This window comes from Schistocerca gregaria, chromosome 8 (genome assembly GCF_023897955.1).
Source record: "Schistocerca gregaria isolate iqSchGreg1 chromosome 8, iqSchGreg1.2, whole genome shotgun sequence".
NCBI classification, from domain to species: domain Eukaryota; kingdom Metazoa; phylum Arthropoda; class Insecta; order Orthoptera; family Acrididae; genus Schistocerca; species Schistocerca gregaria.
Genome location: NC_064927.1, coordinates 304,526,970 through 304,550,528, shown reverse-complemented (window position 1 = coordinate 304,550,528; position 23,559 = coordinate 304,526,970). Strand labels below are relative to the sequence as shown.

The window sequence follows — 23,559 nt, the reverse complement described above, 5'->3', positions numbered from 1 at the left end:
GCGAGTCCGTGGACGATTTCTGCTATGCGATGGTGGAAGGAGGGAACCTGTCTCCCAAAGGCGCAGCTCCAGAGGACGAAACACATTTTTATCTGTATGGCGTCGACGAAGATATCAAGCAGCCCAATCACGAGCGGCAACACCAGACCGGTTATCAGATGCATTAAGGACCAGAATCATATCCACACGTTCATCGTTTGTGCAAGCCATACGTCTGTAACACTGATTTGGAGGTTTACAATGAAAAATTCGATACGTGTACGTCTGTACGTTGGTGTCAGTCACGTTACTCCGCTCGCAACTAGTCCCTGTCTGGCAAACAATGCGTTGAGTATAAAGACGCCGTCAGTCCTGCGCGCTGTTCCACATAAAGCGCATTAGCCCACTGACAGATATCGTTCTGTGTGATTCATCCCGACACAGGTAATTGTAAAATGTTCGGTTTCAAATTACACTGTTTCCCAAACGGTTATAGACGTAATGTTTCCACAATCGCATCGATGGAGCCGGCCGGAGTGGTAGAGCGGTTCTAGGCGCTACAGTCTGGAACCGCGCGACCACCACGGTCGCAGGTTCGAATCCGACCTCGGGCATAGAGGTGTGTGGTGTCCTTAGGTTAGTTAGGTTTAAGTAGTTCTAAGTTCTAGGGGAGTGATGACCTCAGAAGTTAAGTCCCATAGTGCTCAGAGTCATTTTTGAACCCATCGATAGAATAATAATAATAACAATAATAATGCATTGAGATACGTACTAAACAGCACACGGTTACTAGACTCAATGTTGGAAGGCGTAATTAGTGACACCATGGTGATAACACACACAAATAGTAACCGAGTTTGGACATTATTCACAAAGTACCCTGTTAGTTCCACTGGTAACGTAAGGCCCTAACGAAGTGTAATGCACCTGAACGAGGCAAGAATAATAGTTGGTACTAATCTCTGGGAACATTCGAGGAAGGTAAAGAAAACAGGTTTCGCATCTAGCAGACGAAGTGGTGAGAATAAATTCACGCCCATGACGTGGAAAGAACTTCTTTCAAGCTGACCAATCTTCCATTTATATGGTTGTAGTATGTAAGTAGAAGTATTTTCTAGAGGACAAGCTGCAATCGCTATTGACGATAAAGATGCCAGGTACCGTACCACCTGCATTACATCTACCAAATAAGAAACGTATGTCTCATCCCAGAATCGAACTAATGACCTCCTGCATGCTAACCAAAAACTCTATGCACTACACCAACTGTATAGAACGCCTACGGTGTACAGACAGTAGTAGTTACCACACATGTAGCTACAGTGTTGACAGATTGACGCTGTTTAACGTCCTTTTTATGCCGGATGTATTCGCCCGACGAAATTTTGTGAGAGACATTTTTCTATTGCTGGCATGTGAGAGGTCGAACTGCAGGGCTCGAGAGCGCGAATTTCGCTTTACCCTGTATAGCAAATACTATCAGAAGACTGCATCTAGAACTCTCATTATTTAATATTTAACTACTACAAATTACACGAGTTTGTATCATCGTTGTACTGTAGCCAAGGGTAAACTTTCGTAGCACGCAAGAATTAAAATTAAAAACATCAGGTACAAAAAGCCCTTAATTACCAGTATGTAGTTGCAAGTCCTTTTATTATACGAAATGGTGGGTACAATGAGGCGTTTTTGAGAGATCCACAATTTATTGATGGTTACAAACAGCTTACATTCTGATAAAGAAAACCTACCAAATACATAGTTTAATTCAATACGTTGTGGCGGTTCCTCGGTCCTTCTTGTGAGGTAAAAACGATGTCGCATTTCATTGGCCACGATTCGACCCAAGAGGCAAAAATGAGAAATGTCAGATTCTTCATTTCGTGCTCCACAGTGTAATGGAACGTGGAATGCCACGCTTTTACGTCAGCAGCTCCTCGCCCTCGCGCGGTTTCGAGGCCCTTGAGAGGACTGCTTCAGTCAAATTTTTTTAACGTATTATTTTAGTTCCATCTGATATGTGGAGGTGAAGTCTAATAAAATTTAGTTTCAATAATACCGACGATGTGGAATTTGCTGTAACGTAGTCTGCACTCGAAGTTTAGATAAGAAAATATTTAAATTCTATTCGTAAATGTGCGAACTGATGGCAAACTATTGCACACAGAAGAAAAGTGTTGAATCACCCCAGTGTTTCTTGCAGGTATGAGATGTTATTGTGCTACTGAGAATGTTCGTGTACCGATCGGACGATGTTTGTAAACTTATGCATACTTACCATGTGTGCTACCTAAGGGTACATCGCCTCACTCTAACACACTGCAGCGTTTCGATTGAAAACAAAGCACCAGTAACTACGTATTATATACTCATGAAGTTGAATGTGGTTCTCATGTTTCCTTTAATTATGCAGTCGGTTTAAACATTTATGTCAGTGTTCATTTATCCGTGGTACGATGATTTTAAATTTTAAATAGAAGTTACCAGAAAGTTAGTACTACTTGTAAGTTACTGCATTCGTCATACCGTAAGCTATTATCTTACCTATGGACAGTCTGCTGAGTATCCTTTGGGATCGTGGAGCATAAAACGTTTCCTGTGGTCTAAACCGGTTGTAGAACCCCGCCGTCGCCCGTCTTCAAACTGTAAGAAACAATTAATAGTGTTGCCAGGTGTCCTTTTTTACGGGCGATGTTCCGATTTTTTATCCGTCCCTTGCAAAATACACGCGGAACCCAACACGTCGAGATTTCTGGGCACTGCTAATAATTCGAAGTGTAATACGCATTCACTTCAAAAATGGGCGAACAGACTGCTGTTCTTAACTGCTTTCCCGGACGCGTTGGTGGTGGTAAGCAAGCAAATTAATATACGGTGCGACAGGAACCAAATGCGTGTCCTCAGGCCAGGACTGCAGGCTTCGAAAAAGACTCAGGCGCGTCACACTGTTCAATTATTACCGGCAGGCAGCTGGTTTTTTAACAATTTTTCAATCTCTGCCCCCCTCTAGCACTCTGACTGGCCGTGACTGCTCTTAGCACTTCCATTACTTCCATTACATGCCGACAACCGCCCGTCGAGCTGAAACACCTGTTTTCGGCTGTAGTGAGGAACAATATCGGGATGAGAGTGACCTTTAGTTGTGTTCACAACTCCTGTCGAAGTTCTCAATTCATTTTGTCAGTGGAAATACAACCAGAAATAAATTTATAGAATATGTATCTACTTCGAAACACAGTAAATCAATCAATTTCAATGAAGCTACATGCTAGTTAGGTAAAGGGTGTCCGCAATTAAATTTCCAGTTACAAAACGCTGCAAAAAGAGAACCAGTGCTCAGAATGGCGTCAAATTTTAACAACGCGTTATTGTCGCAGAGCGAAAGGCCATGGAATAAAAAAAAATAGCGACCATTTGACCAATAGATAGCGCTGTAGGCGTCAGAATATACACAAACGCACAACCAGTGGCTGTTACTCAGTTGGCGTTGGAGGTGCCCAGCATGATTGTCTCCTCGAAAGATCGCGAGCTGCTGGTCAAGCTCTTTTTGCAAGAACGGTGACTGTGCGCCAGTAACCCAGCAGACGTTCCGGAAAAAGGCATTGGTCTGATGTCTGATAACGAGGAAAACTCCAGATCGCACTCCCGTCAGCCGCGCGGGATTAGTCGAGCTGTTTCGCACGCAGCAGTCATGGACTGTGCGGCTGGTCCCGGCGGAGATTCGAGTCCTGTCTCGACCATGGATGTGTGTGTTTGTCCTTTGGATAATTTAGGTTAAGTAATGTGTAAGCGTAGGAAGTGATAACCTTAGCAGTAATGTCCCATAAGATTACACACACATTTAACATTTTTGAACACTCTCCTCGAATTTAGTGATAAAATGTCGCAGTGGACGGCCCACCAGAAACCGAACACACGTCAAGCATGAAAACTGGAATAAGGTGTACTCAACTGTGAAAAAAGATGTAAAATCAAACAGTGAACACTCCATGCTCAAGATGCGCTAAATCGAGTAAACATAAATAGTCACGGCGTCGTGGTCATGTGGTCACGGTGTTCGACTGAGAAGGGCAGAGCGATATCCGTCTTCAAATCACCCTCGTTCCAAATTTTGTATTTTCAGTAAATTATAAATTGTCCGTTCCGTCACTGACGTGTCAGTATCGTGGTTTAACGTCCGTTTGCAAGGGGTAAGGAAGGGACCGGCAGATGAATGCAAATCCTATTTATTCAACACAAGTACTACATTTTACGACTCTTGCGTTCCGCATTGGAACTTGAATAACTTAGTTGTAACATAGTTCATAACCGTTTGTTGTTATCTCTGTGAGAGGTCTATACGGTAGCTCGCCTGCTTTCACTATTCATCCACTATTTACTTGCGACGGTAATATATTCTTACCACATGACTCATATGCTGTTCAGTGTATTGTACGACAATTGTCAAGACTACAGAAGTAGAACACAGACGTCAGTGACTTGACGGAAATTTGCGAAAAAAAATAGTAATAGAGCACGAAGGAAATTTAAACACGGATTTCCCGATGTATAGTCCAACACCTTGACCGCACAACCACGACGCCGACTCTATTCACCTTCACTCGAAGTTGCACATCTTGGGCCTCGAACGTTCCCTGTTTCGATTTTGCTTCTTTTTTCAAACTTCAGTACACGTTATTTCTGTTTTCATGCTTGATCTGTGTTCAGATTTTGATGGGCTGTCCACTGGACAATCTACATCTCATGGGAGGGTGGGGGGGGGGGGGGGGAGGGAGAGAGCGATGGCGAGATTCCTTTGAAAACCGATTCAAAAATTCCAAAAGATAGGTTTGAAGTGCATTGTAGCAGAGAGAAGAAAGCAGTTGATCTAACTTCTGTCGACGAGGTGCTCACAGCATTGCAGGACTGTGGAGCAGTGATGTGCAAACATACCGAGCACGCGGAATTTTCTGAAGGTCGGAAAAATTGGTGGTAGTCTAGCTTAAACTAACTTACCCTAAGGACAACACACACACCTATGCCCGAGAGAGGACTTGAACCTCCGACGGGGGTAACCGGGCGGACCGTGACAAGACTCCTCAAACCACGAGGATAGTCTAAAGGTCGAACATGCCTGCGAGAACGGTGCATAATATCCTACGAAACATCCTTCACTGTTCAATCCCGCGTCCGGCCATCCTCTTTTAGCTTTTCCGTGATTTCTCTAAAAATCTCTTCAGGCAAATGCCGGGATGCTTCCTTTGAAAAGGACACGGCCGACTTCCTAACCCATCCTCCCGTAATCCGACGAGACCGATGACCCTGCCGTTTGGTCGCCTCCCCCAAAACAACCAACAATTCATTGGTATCCACACAAAATCATCCATTTTCAGGAGTTGCTTTCTGCTGAAGCACTGGCAAGACAAACGTTATCTCTGGAATTTCTTGCTGGCAGTGGAAGATGTCAATGAATGGCCATGGAACGCTCTGTGTCCAGACGAAGCCTATTTCCATATCCAAGGACTTGTCAGTACGCAGAACTGCAGAAGGTGGGCAACTGAAAATTCGCACACACATCAGTCAACGCCATTTTATTCTGCAAAGTTGACTGTGTGGTGCGGGTTTGCGCCGTTGTTTATCATAGAGCCGTATTTTTTCGAGGAGATGGGTCCTGCGGGTATGGTTACCAGAACCCTCACTGTTGAGCGTTCTGCGAATATTTTGCGTATCAACGTCATTCCATCCTTCCAACAGCGTGTATGTGTGGCTAGGATCATTTTCATACAATATGGCGCTTGTCCACGAAATGCGCAGCCAGTGAAGTGGCTGCTGCACAGGCAGTTCGGAAATGGTAGACTTATCAGCCGTCCTTTCCCTACAGCGTGGCCTTCCGGCTGTGTGACTTCTGGCTGTGTTGAGTTCTCAAATTACGAACTGAGCTGAATGGAAGGCATGCAGTGCTCATCGCACTCTGAACGTGACTCCCGAGACACTCCGATCTGTTCTGGAACTTATTGTTTCTCGATTCCAACTTGTGGCAGAAAACGATGGACTGCATACTGAACGTGTCTAGATCCAGCCTCACGACAGTGACATCCAGATGCTTTATTGCTTTTTACGCCGTGTTAGTCACCAGTCGAATTAAAATCCGATTTTTCCCATCCGATGAAATTCGACCCTGCCATGGTGGATAGGCTTAGTTAACTATCAGTGCCATGACTGTTGACAGCCGAACAGTCAAGCACATTGAACAATACACATGGGGTGATGCGCAACTCAAATTACAGCTTTCATAGAGTCATAGAGCACTGTATTTGTCATTGGTAGCCAACCTCATTCCCGTCAAGACGCTTACAGCGCCGTCCATTGCCAGAATTTCCGTCCATACGCAGGCCGATTAGTCGGCCAATCCCCTCTACCCTCTCTACCACGCCGGTGTGCCTTACCCGTTCATCTGTGCATGGGCGATTTTGTAGCGATCGGGTTGTTATTCCTGGTGTGTCTATTTCAGACCTCTACCTGCTAGCCCGACGGTTACCTGCCAGCCCCTACTCAGAGCAAGCAGTTGGAGTCTGTAAAGCACCTACCCACAGTAAGATGGGTTGGTGTGTGGTTCGCCGCGTGAGTCAGCGCGCAATGGTCAGGTCGTTACTGGATGGGTTTACCCATCGCCCATACGCAGGAGAACGGGTTCGGGCAATCCTGCTCGGCAGGTATCAGTGTATGATAGCGGCCTTACGCGGGTCCCATCCCAGTGGAGGGCATTGGTTAACCACTTCCACAGGTGGTCTCTGTAAGGGACGCCGCTTTGGCACTGTGGTGCCGGGCAGTCTCGTGCAGCTCCATGTCTTTGGAATGGCGTGTTGCAGCCAGCATGGCAGGAGTGACTTTCTAAAAAGTTCATTTTGGGAACAGTGCTATGCATCCGGTCAATTCAAAATAAATTCTTTTACAAACTGCTGTATCCAAGTTAAAAAAACTTCTTGATAGTGCGTTTCGCTGGCAGGCCTTCCGAGACAGCCATCCTAGTAAAGGACAGTGAGGGAAAGCTGCACTCGCGCCATCGAGTCTCTAAGCCATGCAAGCAGCAAATTTTTCCAGCACGATGCAGGAGAGCACCTCATTTGGTGGTGTAAAAGATATCTGCTAGGAGGGATGTATGAGCTCAGTTTCTAAGAGTTTTATTGGACAATGTTCAGCCATGGCTTCTCAAAGGTGGAGTGGAGTTTGCGCAGAAAACAGCGAGAGACTCTGTGGCGAAGAGAGGGATGAAAATTTTTAATGATCACATTTGTTGAGGGGAAGAGGAGGGAGACTCAGTGGAGACGAGAGCTGTGGGCTTGTATTCGAGAATCAGCTTGCCACTCTATTTCTGATGGGTTTTTTCTGCCATCAGGCTGCAGTGGACGCAGGTCTAGTCGATCGCAGCCGTAGATTCTCGTGAGAATAGCATGTCACTTAGGCTATCACATGGTCAGCAAATATCGATTCATTATCTTTAAACTTAATTAGTCACTGTGACTAGATTTCCGGTCTTGTGGGCTTCCAAATTTCAATCCATTAATTTTAAACTTGGTTAGTTAATGCGACTCGATTTCTGGTCTTGTGGCCTTGAGCTTATCCATGACTGAGCGCGTTTCGATACTTGCGTGTGGAACAAGTGCTTTATTTCCCAGTACGGTAAGAGTAATTATTTTCCACCTAAGTGATTATGCAGCTCGGGGGGGGAGGGGGGGAGCAACATTTCATTTGATCGTCACTCTTGCCTTAGACATTTCTTGTGGGCTTGTCAAGCAGACCTAAGATTCAGTTACATTGCCTTCGTGTTAACTACATATATTTTCTTTTGATTTGCTTGTATTGGATTAATAACATTTATACATGATTCCTGCGTTTGTGTACTCGCAAACAGTAAGCAAAATTGAGTATAAACTGTACCAAAACTATCAATTCAATAGACAGATAATGTATCCCAAACACTAATGTTTTGGTTTAGTAATAACAGTCACACATAACTAAGTTACGAGGGCTTTATTTTTTATCAGACGATCCATTGCGTCAAAATTCCGTTAGGTATTTCGTGGACAACGATTTGTTTCCTTGTCGGCCGCGTTGACACGATTAAGAGAAACGACAAAAGGGTTTGTTATCTAGAGACGGCGTCTTGCAATCAGTCTAATGTTGATATTTTTATAAATGAAACAGTACTTTTCACTATAGTTGTATCAGTGTAAAAAAAAATTGTTCGGGATATATTATGTTCTGTTCTTGTAGAATCTTTAGATCTTAGCACCCCTAATTTTTTAAACCACTAGTTCGTAAGTCAATATTTTCTAGATAACTGCCCTGACAACATTAGCCATGGGAGCCATTTGCTTATCAATAGTAGACAACGGCTGCTGTACGTAGATGGACTTCAGGATTGCATGAAGACACAGATAGATGGTGACCAACATATTTAATTAAGAAGAGTAGCTCGGTAGACGAAACTGTACGTCATATATTTGCTGATGACGATGATGACATCTGTAGATACGTCTACATGGATACTCTTCAAATCACATTTAAGGTGACATTATATGTCCCATGCCGCCAACGATGTTAAATTATCGGATTTTGTGACCTATAATTTGGAAACTTACAATTTTCCATAATTATTGACTGCACCTTTCTAGATACACTGAACTAGAATTATTAGTAATATTGTATTGTTGAACCTAACGCTTGGCATGCTGTGACAATTTCATGTCTCTAACATCAGCACTTTTTTAGATAGCGGGTTATTTATTGCAGAAACTGTAGTTCAGAGATATTGAGGTTAAAAATATTTTTATTGTAAAGTCTTATACTGACTTACATTTCTGCGTCTTTTATGCACTAAAATTGCGCTGGCCCATGGTCTGTGTCTTCTTCAGTGTCACAAGAACTCAGTGCTTTTCTTTCTTGCTTCTTTTGTCATTTGCTGAACAGCTAACACTGCTTCACGTACACGAAGCTCATCCAGTTCCCGCAGTCCTTTAGCTGTGTTCTGTCCAAATCCTACACCTAACTTCTCCAGAATCTTAATTATTTCATAGTTCCAACCATTAAAAGTTATTACAGCATCATACATACGCTGCTAACTTTAGAGTCATAAGGCCAACAAATACATTTTTAGGTACACAGCACCATACAATATTTTTGGAGGACTCATTCACATTCTGGGCCTTCCCATGTAGCTCACGATTTGTCAAATCTGTAAATAGGTTTGATTGCCTCCATTACTGCCAAAGGAAGACAATGTTTATGTGTAAAGTCATGCTGGGTGGCAGAAAATTCAAGCTTGCCTATAGTTACACCAGGTGTTTGGTGGAGGTGGACACAAAGCATGATATGGCTTTTCATCGGTTGATATTCGATTAAAAGAATGTGCTCCACACAGCTCTTTTCTTCTTCTCTGAATTGTCACAGTTACAGCTAGTGGGCTTATCAAAATATTCCTGTAAAGGCAATAGAAGTTAGCTTACTAAAAAAAATAGCCGGTAATCACACTACTTTCAACGAAAACTACTATCATAAATAAAGGACTGATTTGTTGATTCGTAGTGCCACTTCTGAGGCGAAGCAGTACGCACAAAACAAAGCAATTCACAGCCTTCGAGACTGAGTAGTTCCCAAGATATGTCTGCCAAACTGTGACAGTATACGCGTAGCCGCGATATTCAACAGTCACATGTCAACATTCAAAATATTATTTGAAGGTCTAACAATTGTCTGATGTTAATGTTTTATATACCAAAATGTTCAGGAAAAGCCAAAGGACACTATCGAGTAGAACACAGAAAATATCAAAATTCAATGAATTTCTCGAACAATGTCGCTTAAGTACCTGCCAGAGGGTTCATCTAACCTTCACAAGAATGCTGTATTATTCCGCTCTCGAGCAATGCTCGAAAAAAAAAACGGACACCTGCAGCATTCCATACAAGCTCTGATTTCCGTTATTTTATTGTGATCATCATTTCTCTCTATGCAGTTTGGGGTCAACAAAGTATTTTCGCATTCGGAGGAGAAAGTTGTTGACTGAAATTTCATGAGAAGATCCCGTCGCAACGAGAAAGGCCCTTGATTTAAGAATATCCACCCTAAATACTGTATCATGTCCGTGAACTTCTCTGGCCTGCTTCTCGATAATACAAAACATGGTAATCTTCTTTAAATTTTCTCGATGCACCCCTTTTAATCCCACACCGTGCTGCAGCACCCCAAGAGATTATGGACTAGCCTAGTGTAGGCGGTCTATTTAGTTGCATCTTATAAGTGTTCTGCCAATAAATATCAGTCTCAGGTTCGCCTCCCACACCTTGTCTTCTATGTGTTCTTTCCAATTTAAGTTATTCGTAATTGTGATTGCTAAGTTTTTACTTTATTTTAGACCCTTTGTATTTGACTGATTTATAGTGTAAGTGAAGTTTCGCGGACTCCGTCTGGCACTCACGTGGAAGACCTCACACTTTTCCTTATTTAGGGTCATTTGCCGATTTCATCATCATGCAGATACCTTTCCTAGATAGTTCTGCAATGTGATTTGATCTTCGGGATCAGGTTACTAGTTGATTAACGACAGCATGGAACAAACTTGGACTGCTGCCCACATTGACGTCTAAACCGTTTGTACAGATAAGGAATAACAAAGGGCCTAGAACGCCACAAATCAATTCTGTTTTACTTGATGACTTTCCGTCGTATACCCAAACTGTGACCTCTCTGACAAAAATCACGAATCCAGTCGCATAACTGAGACGGTATTCTATAAGCATGCAATTTGATTACAAGCCGTTTATGAGGAACAGTGTCAAAATCCTTCCGGAAATCTAAAAATACAGAATTAATTTGAAATTCCTTGAGAATATCATTCAACACTAAGTGTGAGTAAACAGCTAATTGTGTTTCACAAGGACAATGTTTTCTAAATCCATGTTGCCCGTGTGTCAACAGTTCTCTTCGGGGTAGTTCATAATACAAGTTTCAAAATTCTGCTGCATATCGAAGTCAATTATATGGGCCTGTAATTTAGTGGATTATTCCTTTTGGCTTTGTTAAATAGTGGTACGACCTGTGCAACTTTCCAGTCTTTTGGTACGAATCTTTCGTAAAGCGAGTGGTTGTATGCAATTTTTAAGTATGGAACTATTGCGTCAGCATGCTCTGAAAGGAATCTAATTAGTATACAGCCTGTACTGGAACACTTGCTTTTATTAAGTGATTTAAGTTGCTTCACTACTCCGATATCTAATTCTAAGTTAATGATGTTGGCAGTTGTTCTTGATCCGAATTCTGGAATATTAAATTCGTCTTCTTTGATGAAAGAATTGGGAAGATTAAGTTTAATATCCGTGTCATAGTGACGATTTCATCGGTAGTATTGCCACTTATGCCGTGGAGGTAGCGCTGTCTCTTGCCGCTAGGATACTTTACACACGACCTGAATCTCTTTGGATTTTCTATGAGATTTCGAGACAAAGTCTCGTTACGAAAAGTATTGTAACCATTCGCATTGAAGTTCGCGCTAAATTTCGAGCTTCCGTAAAATATCGCCAATCTTGTGGATTTTGCATACTTTTAAATTTTGCCTGCTTTTTTTCGTTGTTTGTGCAACAGAGTTCTAACTCGTTTTGCGTACCAAGGGGGATCAGCTCCGTCGTTTGTTAATTAATTTGGCGTAGGTCTCTCAACTCCTGTCGATACGATTTTTTTTTAATTTGAATTTAAGTCACATATGAGTAGACTTACATTGTTAATTAGGAAAGAGTAGAGATTGTCTCTCAGGAAGGCGTCAAGCAAATTTTTATGTGCTTTTTCGAACAGGTTTATTTTTCGTTTATTTTAGGATTTGGGATCTAAGGTTTTCAGTCTCGTTACGACAGCCCTCTCTTTTCTAATCCCTGTATTCGTTTTGATGCTCTTTACTAGCTCAGTATTATTTGTTGTTAAGAGACGACTTTGTTGAAATGTTTGGCCAAAAATACATGGTGTATCTTCATCACACTCGATTGGGGATTATACTATTCGCACTGGTGAACCTAGATGGCTTATCCATTATCAGTGTATCAGGGAACGACGGCGGCTGACTTTGATGATATAATCAAGAAGAAAGGTAAGGCACTGTTGCTGTATGATGGCCAGTCAAACGAAAACATAACACCCGCCAAAACGGCACCATGAAATGGTTACAGTCAAAAGTAATCACTACCCGGTTTAAGATGCTTACACCACGGGGAAACGAGACGGTCGATACCCGTTTCGTAGAATGCGGTCTGTCACTAACGGATCCATAACCGTCCCCACTGTTGCACTTCATCCAACTGACACAACGGATGTCTTTCTTCAGGTCACCAAAGATGTGATAAGTACACGGTGGAAGATTCTGCGGAGTATGCTGCGCTGTTCCCCAACCAAGTAACTGAATCCTAGCCTCCGTCCGATTGGCGGCTTGACGGTGGCGGCTATCGTGCAACAGGATGATTCCGCCCAACAGCATTCCCACAGCAAGAGGGCAAATGGCAAAGCTAACAGTGGAGACATCCCACTGGTCCCCGACCAATGGCAGCCATAGCTAAGGTCACGATGATGTACTTGTGCGACTGCAGAGGCCCTCTGGTCGTCGATTTCCTCGAGTGCGAACGGCAATCAATGCGCAGCGCTATGAAGACACTGCAGTAACTGAGACGTCCCTTATAATCAAATCGCCCAGGCATTCCGCTGAAAAGAATCATTATGTTGCACTATAACGTCTGCCCACGTACTGTCACTCGGACGAAAGCTCCAATTCAGCGAATTTGTTGCGAAATACTACAAAATCCTTCTTACAGACCGTACATTTCACTGCGTAATTTTCACGTCTTCGGTGACATGAAAGCGACAAGTGTGGGCGTCGGTTTCAGTTGGACGAAGAAGTGCAAGAGTGAAAGCGGTTGTGGATATGTCAACGGCCAACTGATTTCTATGAAACAGGAATTGATGATCAGGTTTCACAGTGCGGTAAATGTCTTAAATCGGATGGTAGTTAGTTTTGACTGAAACCGTTCCATTCTCCCATTGTGGAGGGTGTTCGTTGATCACTTGATTGCCGTTTATAATATAAAGGGTAAACTGAGAATGAGAGCTTTCAATGAAATATCGTTTATTAGTACCGGAGACTTAAGAGATATTACAATGTCAAAATCGTTAATGATCGTAATAAAGTATTCTTCACTTGGATGAAATTCAATGAACTATGCTATGGTATTAATAACCATACAAGGTCGTAGCGGCAGACGGGTTAGAGATTATCAGAGTATCGAAGAAGAATGGCAGCGCGAAAGATTATTCTGACCGAGTATTGGTGAAGCTGCATTCATTACAGTAGGGTATTGTGCAGGGATTTGAAAACAGTGTGCTGATTGATATTTTATTTTAGTATATAAGCTTATTTCGGCTTTACTGCCTTCATCACTACATGTTCTGAGGTTATTGACGAACGTATGTCAACTCTGAGTACTTTATTATCGTAATATCTTTTTCCGCAACGTTTTAAAGTAGTTCTATAACTTTCTGTTACATGTATATTATAATATGGTAACGGCCTTGCCGCAGTGAATACACCGATTCCCGTGATATCACCGCAGTTAAGTGCTGTCGGGCGTGGTCGGCACTTGGATGGGTGACCATCCAGGCCGCCATGCGCTGTTGCATTTGTCGGGGTACACTCAGCCTCGTGATGCCAATTGCGGAGCTACTCGACCGAAGAGTAGCGGCTTCGGTTAAGAATACCATCTTACGAGCGGGAGAGCGGTGTGCTGACCCCACGCCCCTCCTATCCAAATCCTCCACCGAGGATGACAAGACGGTCGGATGGTCCAGGTAGGCCACTCGTGGCCTGAAGACGGAGTGCTTTTTTTATTTATATTATAATAGGTTTTTCACTATCTGACAATTGTAGATATCAAGTTTGACAGCTAGTTCATTACATAATGCCACTATCGCATATTATGTGATCAAAAGTATCAGGACACCTTGCTGAAAAGAACTTAAGTACATAGCACCCTCCATCGGTAATGCAGAAATTCAATATGGTGTTAGCCCACCCTTAGCCTTGATGACAGCTTCCATTCTCGCAGGCATACGATCAAAAAAGCGCTGGAAAATTTCTTGGGGAATGGCAGCGCAAACTTTACCGAGTGCTGCACTGAGTAGAGGTATCGATGTCGGTCGGTGAGGCCTGGAACGATGTCGGCGTTCCAAAACATCTGAAAGGTGTTCTATAGAAGTCAGGTCAGGACTCTGTGCAGGCCAGTCCATTACCGGGATGTTATTGTTCTGTAACCACTCGGCTACAGATCATGCATTATTAACAGGTGTTGGATCGTGTTGAAAGATATAACTGCTATCCCCGAATTGCTCTTCAACAGTGGGACGCTAGAAGATGCTTAAAAGTTCAATGTAGGCATGTTCTCTGATCTTCCCAGGCAAGAGAACAAGGGGTGCAAGCCCTACCATGAAAACATGAGCACGCCGTAACACCACCGCCTTCTAATTTTACTGTTGGCACTACATACGCAAGCAGACAACGTTCACCGAGCATTCGCCATACCCACACACTGCCATCAGACCACCACATTGGGTAGCGTGATTCGCCACTCCACACAACGTTTTTCAACTGTTCAATCGTCCAATGTTAACGCTCCTTACACCAAGCAAGTCGTCGTTTGGCATTTACCGGCGTGATGCGTGGCTTCTTAGCAGCCGCTCGACCATAAAATCCAAGATTTCTCATCTCCCGGCTGACTGTCATAGAACTTTCAGTGGATCCTCATGCAATCTGGAATTCCTGTATGGTGGTCTAGATAGATATCTGCCTATTACACATTGCGACCGTCTTCAACTCTCAGCGGTCTCTGTCAGTCAACACACGAGGTCGGCCTGTACGTTTTTGTGCTGTGCGTGTCCCTTCACGTTTCCACTTCATAACATCGGAAACAGTGGACCTAGGGATGTTGAAGTGTTTGGAAATCTCGCGTGCAGTCGTATGGCATCTACATCTACATCTACAGCCATACTCCGCAAGCCACCTGACGGTGTGTGGCGGAGGGTACCTTGAGTACCTCTATCAGTTCTCCCTTCTATTCCAGTCTCATATTGTTCGTGGAAAGAAGGATTGTCGGTATGCTTCTGTGTGGGCTCTAATCTCTCTGATTTTATCCTCATGGTCTCTTCGCGAGCTATACGTAGGAGGGAGCAATATACTGCTTGACTCTTCGGTGAAGGTGTGTTCTCGAAACTTTAACAAAAGCCCGTACCGAGCTACTGAGCATCTCTCCTGCAGAGTCTTCCACTCGAGTTTATCTACCATCTCCGTAACGCTTTCGCGATTACTAAATGATCCTGTAACGAAGCACGCTCCTCTCTGTTGGATCTTCTCTATCTCTTCTATCAACCCTATCTGGTACGGATCCCACACTGCTGAACAGTATTCAAGCAGTGGGCGAACAAGTGTACTGTAACCTACCTCCTTTGTTTTCGGATTGCATTTCCTTAGGATTCTTCCAATGAATCTCAGTCTGGCATCTGCTTTACCGGCGATCAACTTTATATGATCATTCCATTTTAAATCACTCCTAATGCGTACTCCCAGATAATTTATGGAATTAACTGCTTCCAGTTGCTGACCTGTTATTTTGTAGCTAAATGATAAGGGATCTACCTTTCTACGTATTCGCAGCACATTACACTTGTCTACATTGAGATTCAATTGCCATTCCCTGCACCATGCGTCAATTCGCTGCAGATCCTCCTGCATTTCAGTACAATTATCCATTGTTACAACCTCTCGATACACCACAGCATCATTTGCAAAAAGCCTCAGTGAACTTCCCATGTCATCCACAAGGTCATTTATGTATATTGTGAATAGCAACGGTCCTATGACACTCCCCTGCGGCACACCTGAAATCACTCTTACTTCGAAAGACTTCTCTCCATTGAGAATGGCATGATGCGTTCAGTTATCTAGGAACTCTTCAATCCAATCACACAATTGGTCTGATAGTCCATATGCTTTTACTTTGTTCATTAAACGACTGTGGGGAGCTGTATCGAACGCCTTGTGGTAGTCAAGAAACACGGCTTCTACCTGTGAACCCGTGTTTATGGCCCTCTGAGTCTCGTGGATGAATAGTGCGAGTTGGGTTTCACACGACCATCTTTTTCGAAACCCATGCTGATTCCTACAGAGTAGATTTCTAGTCTCCAGAAAAGTCATAGGTTAAAATTATCTCGGCTGTTTCATTAAAAGAATTGACAAGTGACACCTAATCGCCTGACCACGTTCGAAGTCCGTGAGTTCCGCTGAGCGCTCCATTCTGCTCCCTCACGATAAGGACTGCTGATCTCGCTGATAAGGAGTACCTGGCAGTAGGCGGCAGCACGATGCACCTAATATGAAAATGTGTGTTTTTGAGGGTGGCCGGATCCTTTTGATCACATAGTGTAGCGCTACAGTCTTCCGCCTGAACGAATGACGTCGTCTGGGGCCAATCGTTTACATTAGAGAGACCGTGGCGGCACTGCGGCTGGACCGGCAGGGTCTAGAGAGCAGCGCAGAGACGGAGCTTGAGCATGCCGGAGTGAACCGGGTACTCACGTCGGTGGGCCCGTCTAGAGTGGCGTCGAGTCCCGCGCCGTAGTCGTGGTGCGGGCCCTTGACCAGGTCGCCGTCGCGGGCGGGAGAGTGCAGGTTGTTGTGCGTGCTGCTGGCCGATGTGGTGAACGCCGTCACCGATGACGACGAGCGCACGTAGAACGGCTCCAGCTGCTGCTGCTGCTGCTGCTGCTGCAACAGCCACACGGCACTCTCTTGCTACTGCGCATGTACAGGCGTCGAACAGGTACCATTCTAAAGGTGAGGTCGTACTGCCGTGAACGAGGGGTGACCGAAAACTGGTACAAGGCCAATATAAATGAACTTTCGTCTGTTATAGAGATATTCGCAGCGTGTGCTAATTATGATACATGAGATCGGTAACTGAGCAGTGTTTGAGCCACACACCACCTATAGCGCTACTTGGAGGCAAATGCAGATGGCGACACGGTTCGAAAATTGTTCTCGGGAAGAATTCCATTCCCTTACTCGATTTTTGTGGCCCTGTTGAAATTCACTGGTAGCTGGTAGAAGTTTACGGAGAGGCTGGAACGTCTCGCCAGCGTGTTTCAAAATGATGTCGAAGGTTTGCGGCCGGTACAGCGGACGTCACAGACGAGGATCGCAATGGCCGACCTAGCACGGGATCAACAGTTCTGAACACGGTTGGCGTGGAGCAGCTGATCCAGGACAAAAGGAGGATTAAGTTAAAGCAAATGACGGCAAATGTCGTTCGGAAGCTTTCGAAGCCATGTTCACAATATTGTGCAGTAGCGTAAAGTTGGTTCTGGTGAGTTCCACGCAATCCGTCCAACTAGCACAAGAAGAATAGCATACAGGTAAATATGTAACTTTATCAAGGGTTATATACAGAAAAGAACATTATCTACAGCATTGTTGTGGGTGAGGTAACGTGGTTTCAGTACCATACCCTCAGCAGTAAGCGGTCATCAACGAAGTAGATACACCCATACCTTCCAAAGACGAAGATGTTTAATGTGATGCCATCTGCTGGGAATGAGAGTACCACAATGTTTAGACAGAGAGCGTTGTCATACTCGTGGGGTGTTTGGAAAAATGGAACACAATAACCGCTGACCGATACTGGGACATGTTGACACAATTGCCCGAAGCTATCATGAGGATACGGCCACGACTTCTCAATATGGGCGTCATCTTCCTTCACGGCAACGCGCGACGTAGCCAAGAGGACAACCCACCTGTAGGATCAGTTTTGCCTGATTATAATCGAAAACTTTCCTACTGGCTGGTTCCCGCTACAAGAGACATTAGCCCTTTTTTCACTTGTAGAAGCACCTAGCAGGCCGACGATTCATTGGACACGAAGAGATGAAACACTTTGCGACTTGGTGGATGAAGACACAGGGATAGAATTTTTGGTATGAGAGTATACTCAGATTAATCCTAAGAAGCAACAAGTGCCTAAACCGATGTCGAGACCATGTCGTAAAATAACCCAATGTATGCACTATCAGGTAGCTGTATTTCTTGAATCAAGCAAAATGTACATGTTTCACTGAAGGCTGTGAAACTTTAGTTTTTAATCACCTTTCGAATGATTAGTTAAAATTTTGTGTGACCGATGCTATAGCCACCTGAGGGTATTACAGTTGTTATAAGCCCTGGTGGGCTATATAAGAGGTGTGAACAGCGACAGATGTTCAGTGATCATTGTTAAGGAACTGGAGATGCCTTGTACTCGTCTGAGACAGCGCTATCAGCACGTGACAGTGTCTGAAAGGGGCTTCATTTTGGGTCCCATTTCACTGGCTTGTCAATTGGTGCAATATCCACAACTGTGGGGCATTCGAATGTGACAATGGCCCTATGTGGCCGAAGGCATGGGAACGCGGTGCAAGCATACTCTTCGTCAAAGTTCCGGTCAACCACGTCCGACTAACGCAACGAATAACTGCCATATTGTGCAGTGAGCGCATCGTCACCGCTTAATATCTGGGCCTGCTATCCGACAACAGGTAAATGACTTAGTGAAACCTTCTGTGTTATCCTACACAATTTTTTGGATAGTGGCGATAACTGGACTAGAGAATTGCCGGCCACAACACAAACTGCTTAGTTTGAGGGGACGTGACCAAGCAGCATGGACAGCTGCCAAATAGCACCGCGTTGTGTTCAGCAATGTATCGCCATTCTGCGCTACCCTGCCTGACCAGTTACAAATGTTGTACGTCGTCTTATCTCAAGAGAGGACATAATGGCTTCTTAAACTCCTTCCCAACAGAATCAGTCCTTGCATCGAGGCCACAGAGAGTACAACGTCACTCTGATAAGTGGGCCCATATGGCTAACTTCTTTGCAAATTCGACTCGATTTTATAAAATCATATTCTGTCTCACTCCGTGAAGTTCCGTTTTCTGCTTCCCTTGTGGGTGCTTCAGGTTTATTTTGGACTGTGTATGTGATAAACTACCGACTTTTCAGGTGCCACTGCACGCTGCCTTTGTGGTTGGCTTTTGTGGTTGTGTATTATGTTTCATATATATTCTCTGGAAACGCCTGGTGGTCCTCACAGAGTATGTTCTGGATGAGTGACAGGATCAGTGGAAAAGGGTGCAGACGTTTTTCTTTTAATATTTGACCTTTGTTACCATAGGCGAATCCGTACTGCTTACTTGATGACTAATGCCACCTGAGATCTGCCGGCGCCCCCAGTGAGGGATGTTCAAGGCGAGCGATGGGTCACACCCTGCAGGAAGTTGGCCCGACCACCAGTATGAATTAGCAACCAAGATGATTTTAGGCTGCAGCCCTGTTCACGATTCCTGGTGGACTGTTGCAATGATTTTTCGCTTGGCTAAATCACGGGATCTTTTAATCTGCATGAACCCGCCAAAGTACATGAATAGCTAACTGCAGCAAGGAAACAATTCCAAAATTTTCAGAATTCGTGATACTGTAACAAAGATGCCCAATTCGGTAGTCGCTTTAGTTACTGCAGCTTGTACCACAATCAGTAAAGCGCCTGTGGCAATAGCTTTATTTGACTGCTTACTTCGTGCCCGATGATAGGTATTTTGGTATCATCAGGTGCAACGTTAGGAAAAAGGAACGACATTACATTGTTAGTGTGGTGGTGAACTTCAAATTCGATTCTTCGTAGCAGAAAGACAGATTTACTCTTGCTCTCATTAATATAGATTACAATACTTGTTCGCTAAAATGCTACAAGAAAGCCGCCTTACTAACGATTTTACGGAAAATGTGTTCAAGGGCAGTAAATATGGCTTGTTGCTCTATCAAAGTATCATGAATTTAGTTTAAACAAAAATACACCACAAGGAATTCAATGAAAGATAACCGTCAACGGTCTGTGAGTTTATAGCTTTTATTCAAGGCATACTCAGACAAATCTGCAACTTTACAAGCAACTTGCCTGCTAATCCAAACTATCCATAAACATGTTAGAGGTGGTAATAAAAGTTTAACTTTACTTCGAGAGGAAAAGATGAAATTTTGGAATGAAGTATTGGCATATCCGACCACAAAGAGGGAACGAAGTCACACACACACACACAAACACACACACACACACAGAGAGAGAGAGAGAGAGAGAGAGAGAGAGAGAGAGAGAGAGAGAGAGAGAGAGAGCGTGAGGGATGGAGTGTGGAAGGAAACTGAAGACAATGTTGAAGTCCATGACCTTATTCTAGAGTAATGGTGCTTAAAATGTATTTGCTTTCAGGAAAATATGTGAAATAAAATTGTATCCCCAAACTAAAAGACATTTAATTTATATTTTTTTGCACTGCAAAAGCGAAACATGTCTAGCTGAAAAAAGGTTTTTACCTACCATTAATACGAAATTGAACAGAAATTGCATAATCTAAATCACCATACAACAACGTATATTTACAAAAAAAGTTGATCAATTTTGATTCCCAGTTTTTGTGTAAAGCAAATATTTGCTCTCCTGTAAAATTTGTAAAGGAGGATTTGTTCCCTTTCTTCAGTTAGCAGTTCCTATGTTCTGTGGACAAGCCTCAAATGCCACGGATATACAAGCTTGGCTTTGTTTCAGAAGCCTTGTGTACGAGATAGCTTCCGAGACCGAAGCAGAACCGCATGTTAAATTTCTCGCTACCTTACGTGTCGTGTTTGATGGTTTGAGTTCTTTGGATAACATTGTCTCGCTCGTGTATAAGCTGCAGAATTCCACTTCAAACAACTGCTTCACCTTGTGCAAGTCGTACAGGCAAACGAATTATTTCAGAATTGTTGCAACTGGGACGCTTCTAATTGACTGCAGACAAACGGTTGATTAGATATTTTCTCATTTTGCTTATAACTTCTTTATCATTTCTTTCTGAACCAGAGTCCCGTATCTCAGAGTGACACGACGACCTAGCCGCTCATCTGTGGAACTCAGTATCGTATCACACAGACTCTCCATAAATGGACACTAATCTCTGTTATTTCTCCTACAGTACTTGAGCTAAATTTATGAAAGGTAAATCACCTTCTAAGTCTCGTGCTACTGCTTTTACACGTTGCATATCTCATGATGCAAGACTTCAGTCTCAGTGTTTTGCAGTACATGATTAGGCGTTAGAGACTGTTTCGACAACATTGTCAGCTGTAACAACCGTACCAAAGCTATTCAGTCTCTCAGAGCAGCCACTAAATGGTGAAGGTACTAGAAACACATTGAAGCATGTCCCATAAGAGTGTCTTCACATAACTACTTCTTTGCTAGAATGCTATTACGCCTCAAATACATTTCAGTTGTCAAACCACTCACGGGTTTCTTGTCATTGTCGACGGTGGACGCTGACAATCAGAACGTATCTGCACAAAACCCTGTTTCGTCACCACGCAACTACCCCGGCAACATTTCGCATTCCTATGCTTGCAGAAGTTTACTCGCCAGTATTGTTTACTTAAGGAGTCACGTCAGGCGGAGGCTGTTGCATACTTAACGGCCTCCAGTTTATGGCTCGACCCCATGCTTAATTCAGCCACAAAACTAGCACCAACCGCCATCGCCCACGGCCATCGACAACCGCACATGAATATCTCAGATCCCAACCTGTGTTGCCGTCTCAGTCCTGTCTGTGCTTGGATTGGTCGTAAATAAACAATTATGCTGGTGTACGTGTCTAGCTGTGTGTACGATACTCGTGCTGGAACTGTCACACAGTTTTCCCTTTGCCTGTAACAATCGTGTTTACTCGTATAACTTTTCAAATTCCTCTCTCTGAAATGGTGTAGGTACTTAGCCTTGAGTTTCAAACGGTAACTCCTTGTAGCCATCTTCGTACGTGAACTGATCTGTAAATGTTGCATTCGCTGGCATTTACGAAGTTCCGATGTACTGCAACCTTACTACAATGACTGAGCACTATTTTTTAATATTTATTTAACCTGATCTTAACAGATTCTGCACGCCATCCCTTATATCCGACCAGGGTATTACACATACACTAATTCACGAAAAGTATCTGGACAGGTACCAGTGGATACTAACGTGGGGTGTGTCCAACCTCAGCTTTTACTGACGCATTGATCTCCGCTGGAGACACTTTCGGTGAGGTGTCTCAATGTCTGTGGAGGAATGGTAGTCCATCCTTCCTGAAGAGCCGAAACCAAACAAGGTAGTGACGTTGCACGATGGGAACTGAGGCGGAGTTGACATTCCAACCCATCGGAAAGGTGTTTCACTCGAGACCCTGGGCAATCCACGTCGTTTCAGGAATTTTATTGTACACAAACCATCGCCTCAGGAATGCTGCTGAGAGGATGCATTCTTACGCTGATATAATCATCGCCTCCGAATGTTCCTCTACAGTACGCAGTACACAAGGCCGTAAAAATGTTTATAACATTCCGGTCTAAACATTTTCTTATGCACAGAGGACCAGGATGTAACCACGAAAAACACCCCCATACCGCAGCACTACCTATCGTATACTTCACAATTGGCACTACAAGTGATGTCAGGTAACGATGTGCAGGCCGAACACAAACCTTTCCACTACATTTACACGACATACAGCGTGGATCATCACTGTAAATCAATCGTTACCAATCATCCACGTTTAAGTAGGGTCACTCTGTGCTCTGCCTCGAGCGTCGCTTAACGCTGAATACAGAAATGTGTTGGTTATGAGGAGCTGTTCGATAACAGTAACCCATTCCTGATAACTCCTTGTACAAAGTCACTTGTCTAGGTAGACTTGTGGTAGCTCTTCAGACCCCACAACTGAGTCATCCCCCTGACTTTCCTACAGTATTTTAAAATCAGTCTCCGCAATGTTCGACGTTTCCTGCTCGTCAGTACAAGAGGTTTTCCTGATTTTGGTTTAACTGGGGTTGTTCCTTTGCATTTTCACTTCACAAACCCAACCACACCTCTCTTTGTACAGGCGGTTCTGCCTCTTGTGACATTCGATGTTTCGTTACGCATTAAGTAAGGGTAGCTAGATACTTTTCATCAGGCAGTACACGGTAAGTTTTTGATCATATTTGCTTTAAGTAAAAGAATAATTTTAATGCGATAAATAGTACTTAAATGGTAGCTACAGAAAGAATGACTAGAAACGAAATCTCAGTCACTCTAATGATAATGTAAGAGTGCTGACTAAAAGCTAATTGCATCAACATTATTGTTGTTACTGCTGCTGGCGCTAATAATAATAATAATAATAATAATAATAATAATAAAAGTAACAGTGCTAACAGGAGATACAAAGTGCATTATTAGGTGTTCAGAGCCTGGGTAGTCTAATCATTCGCTCGAATCGACCAGAATTTTCTTCAAAGCAATTGCAAACAACAGTGGCCCAGTGAGATGGCTCGTTGTCATATATAAAAAATTCCATCGTTGTTTGGTAACTTTAAGTCCATGAATGGCTGCAAATGTTCTCCAAGTAGCCGAACTTAACTATTTCCAGCCAATGGTCGAT

General features: G+C 43.6%; 1 protein-coding gene across 1 annotated transcript in view; it reads right to left on the bottom strand.

Moving 5' to 3' along the window:
• LOC126285157 (uncharacterized) overlaps positions 1-23,559 on the bottom strand; it is a 113,146-nt gene that overhangs the window by 34,866 nt on the left and 54,721 nt on the right. The window contains exon 3 of the mRNA XM_049984469.1: positions 16,619-16,801. Within this exon, the coding sequence (XP_049840426.1) occupies positions 16,619-16,801 (183 nt within the window). The remainder of the gene's footprint in view (positions 1-16,618; positions 16,802-23,559) is intronic.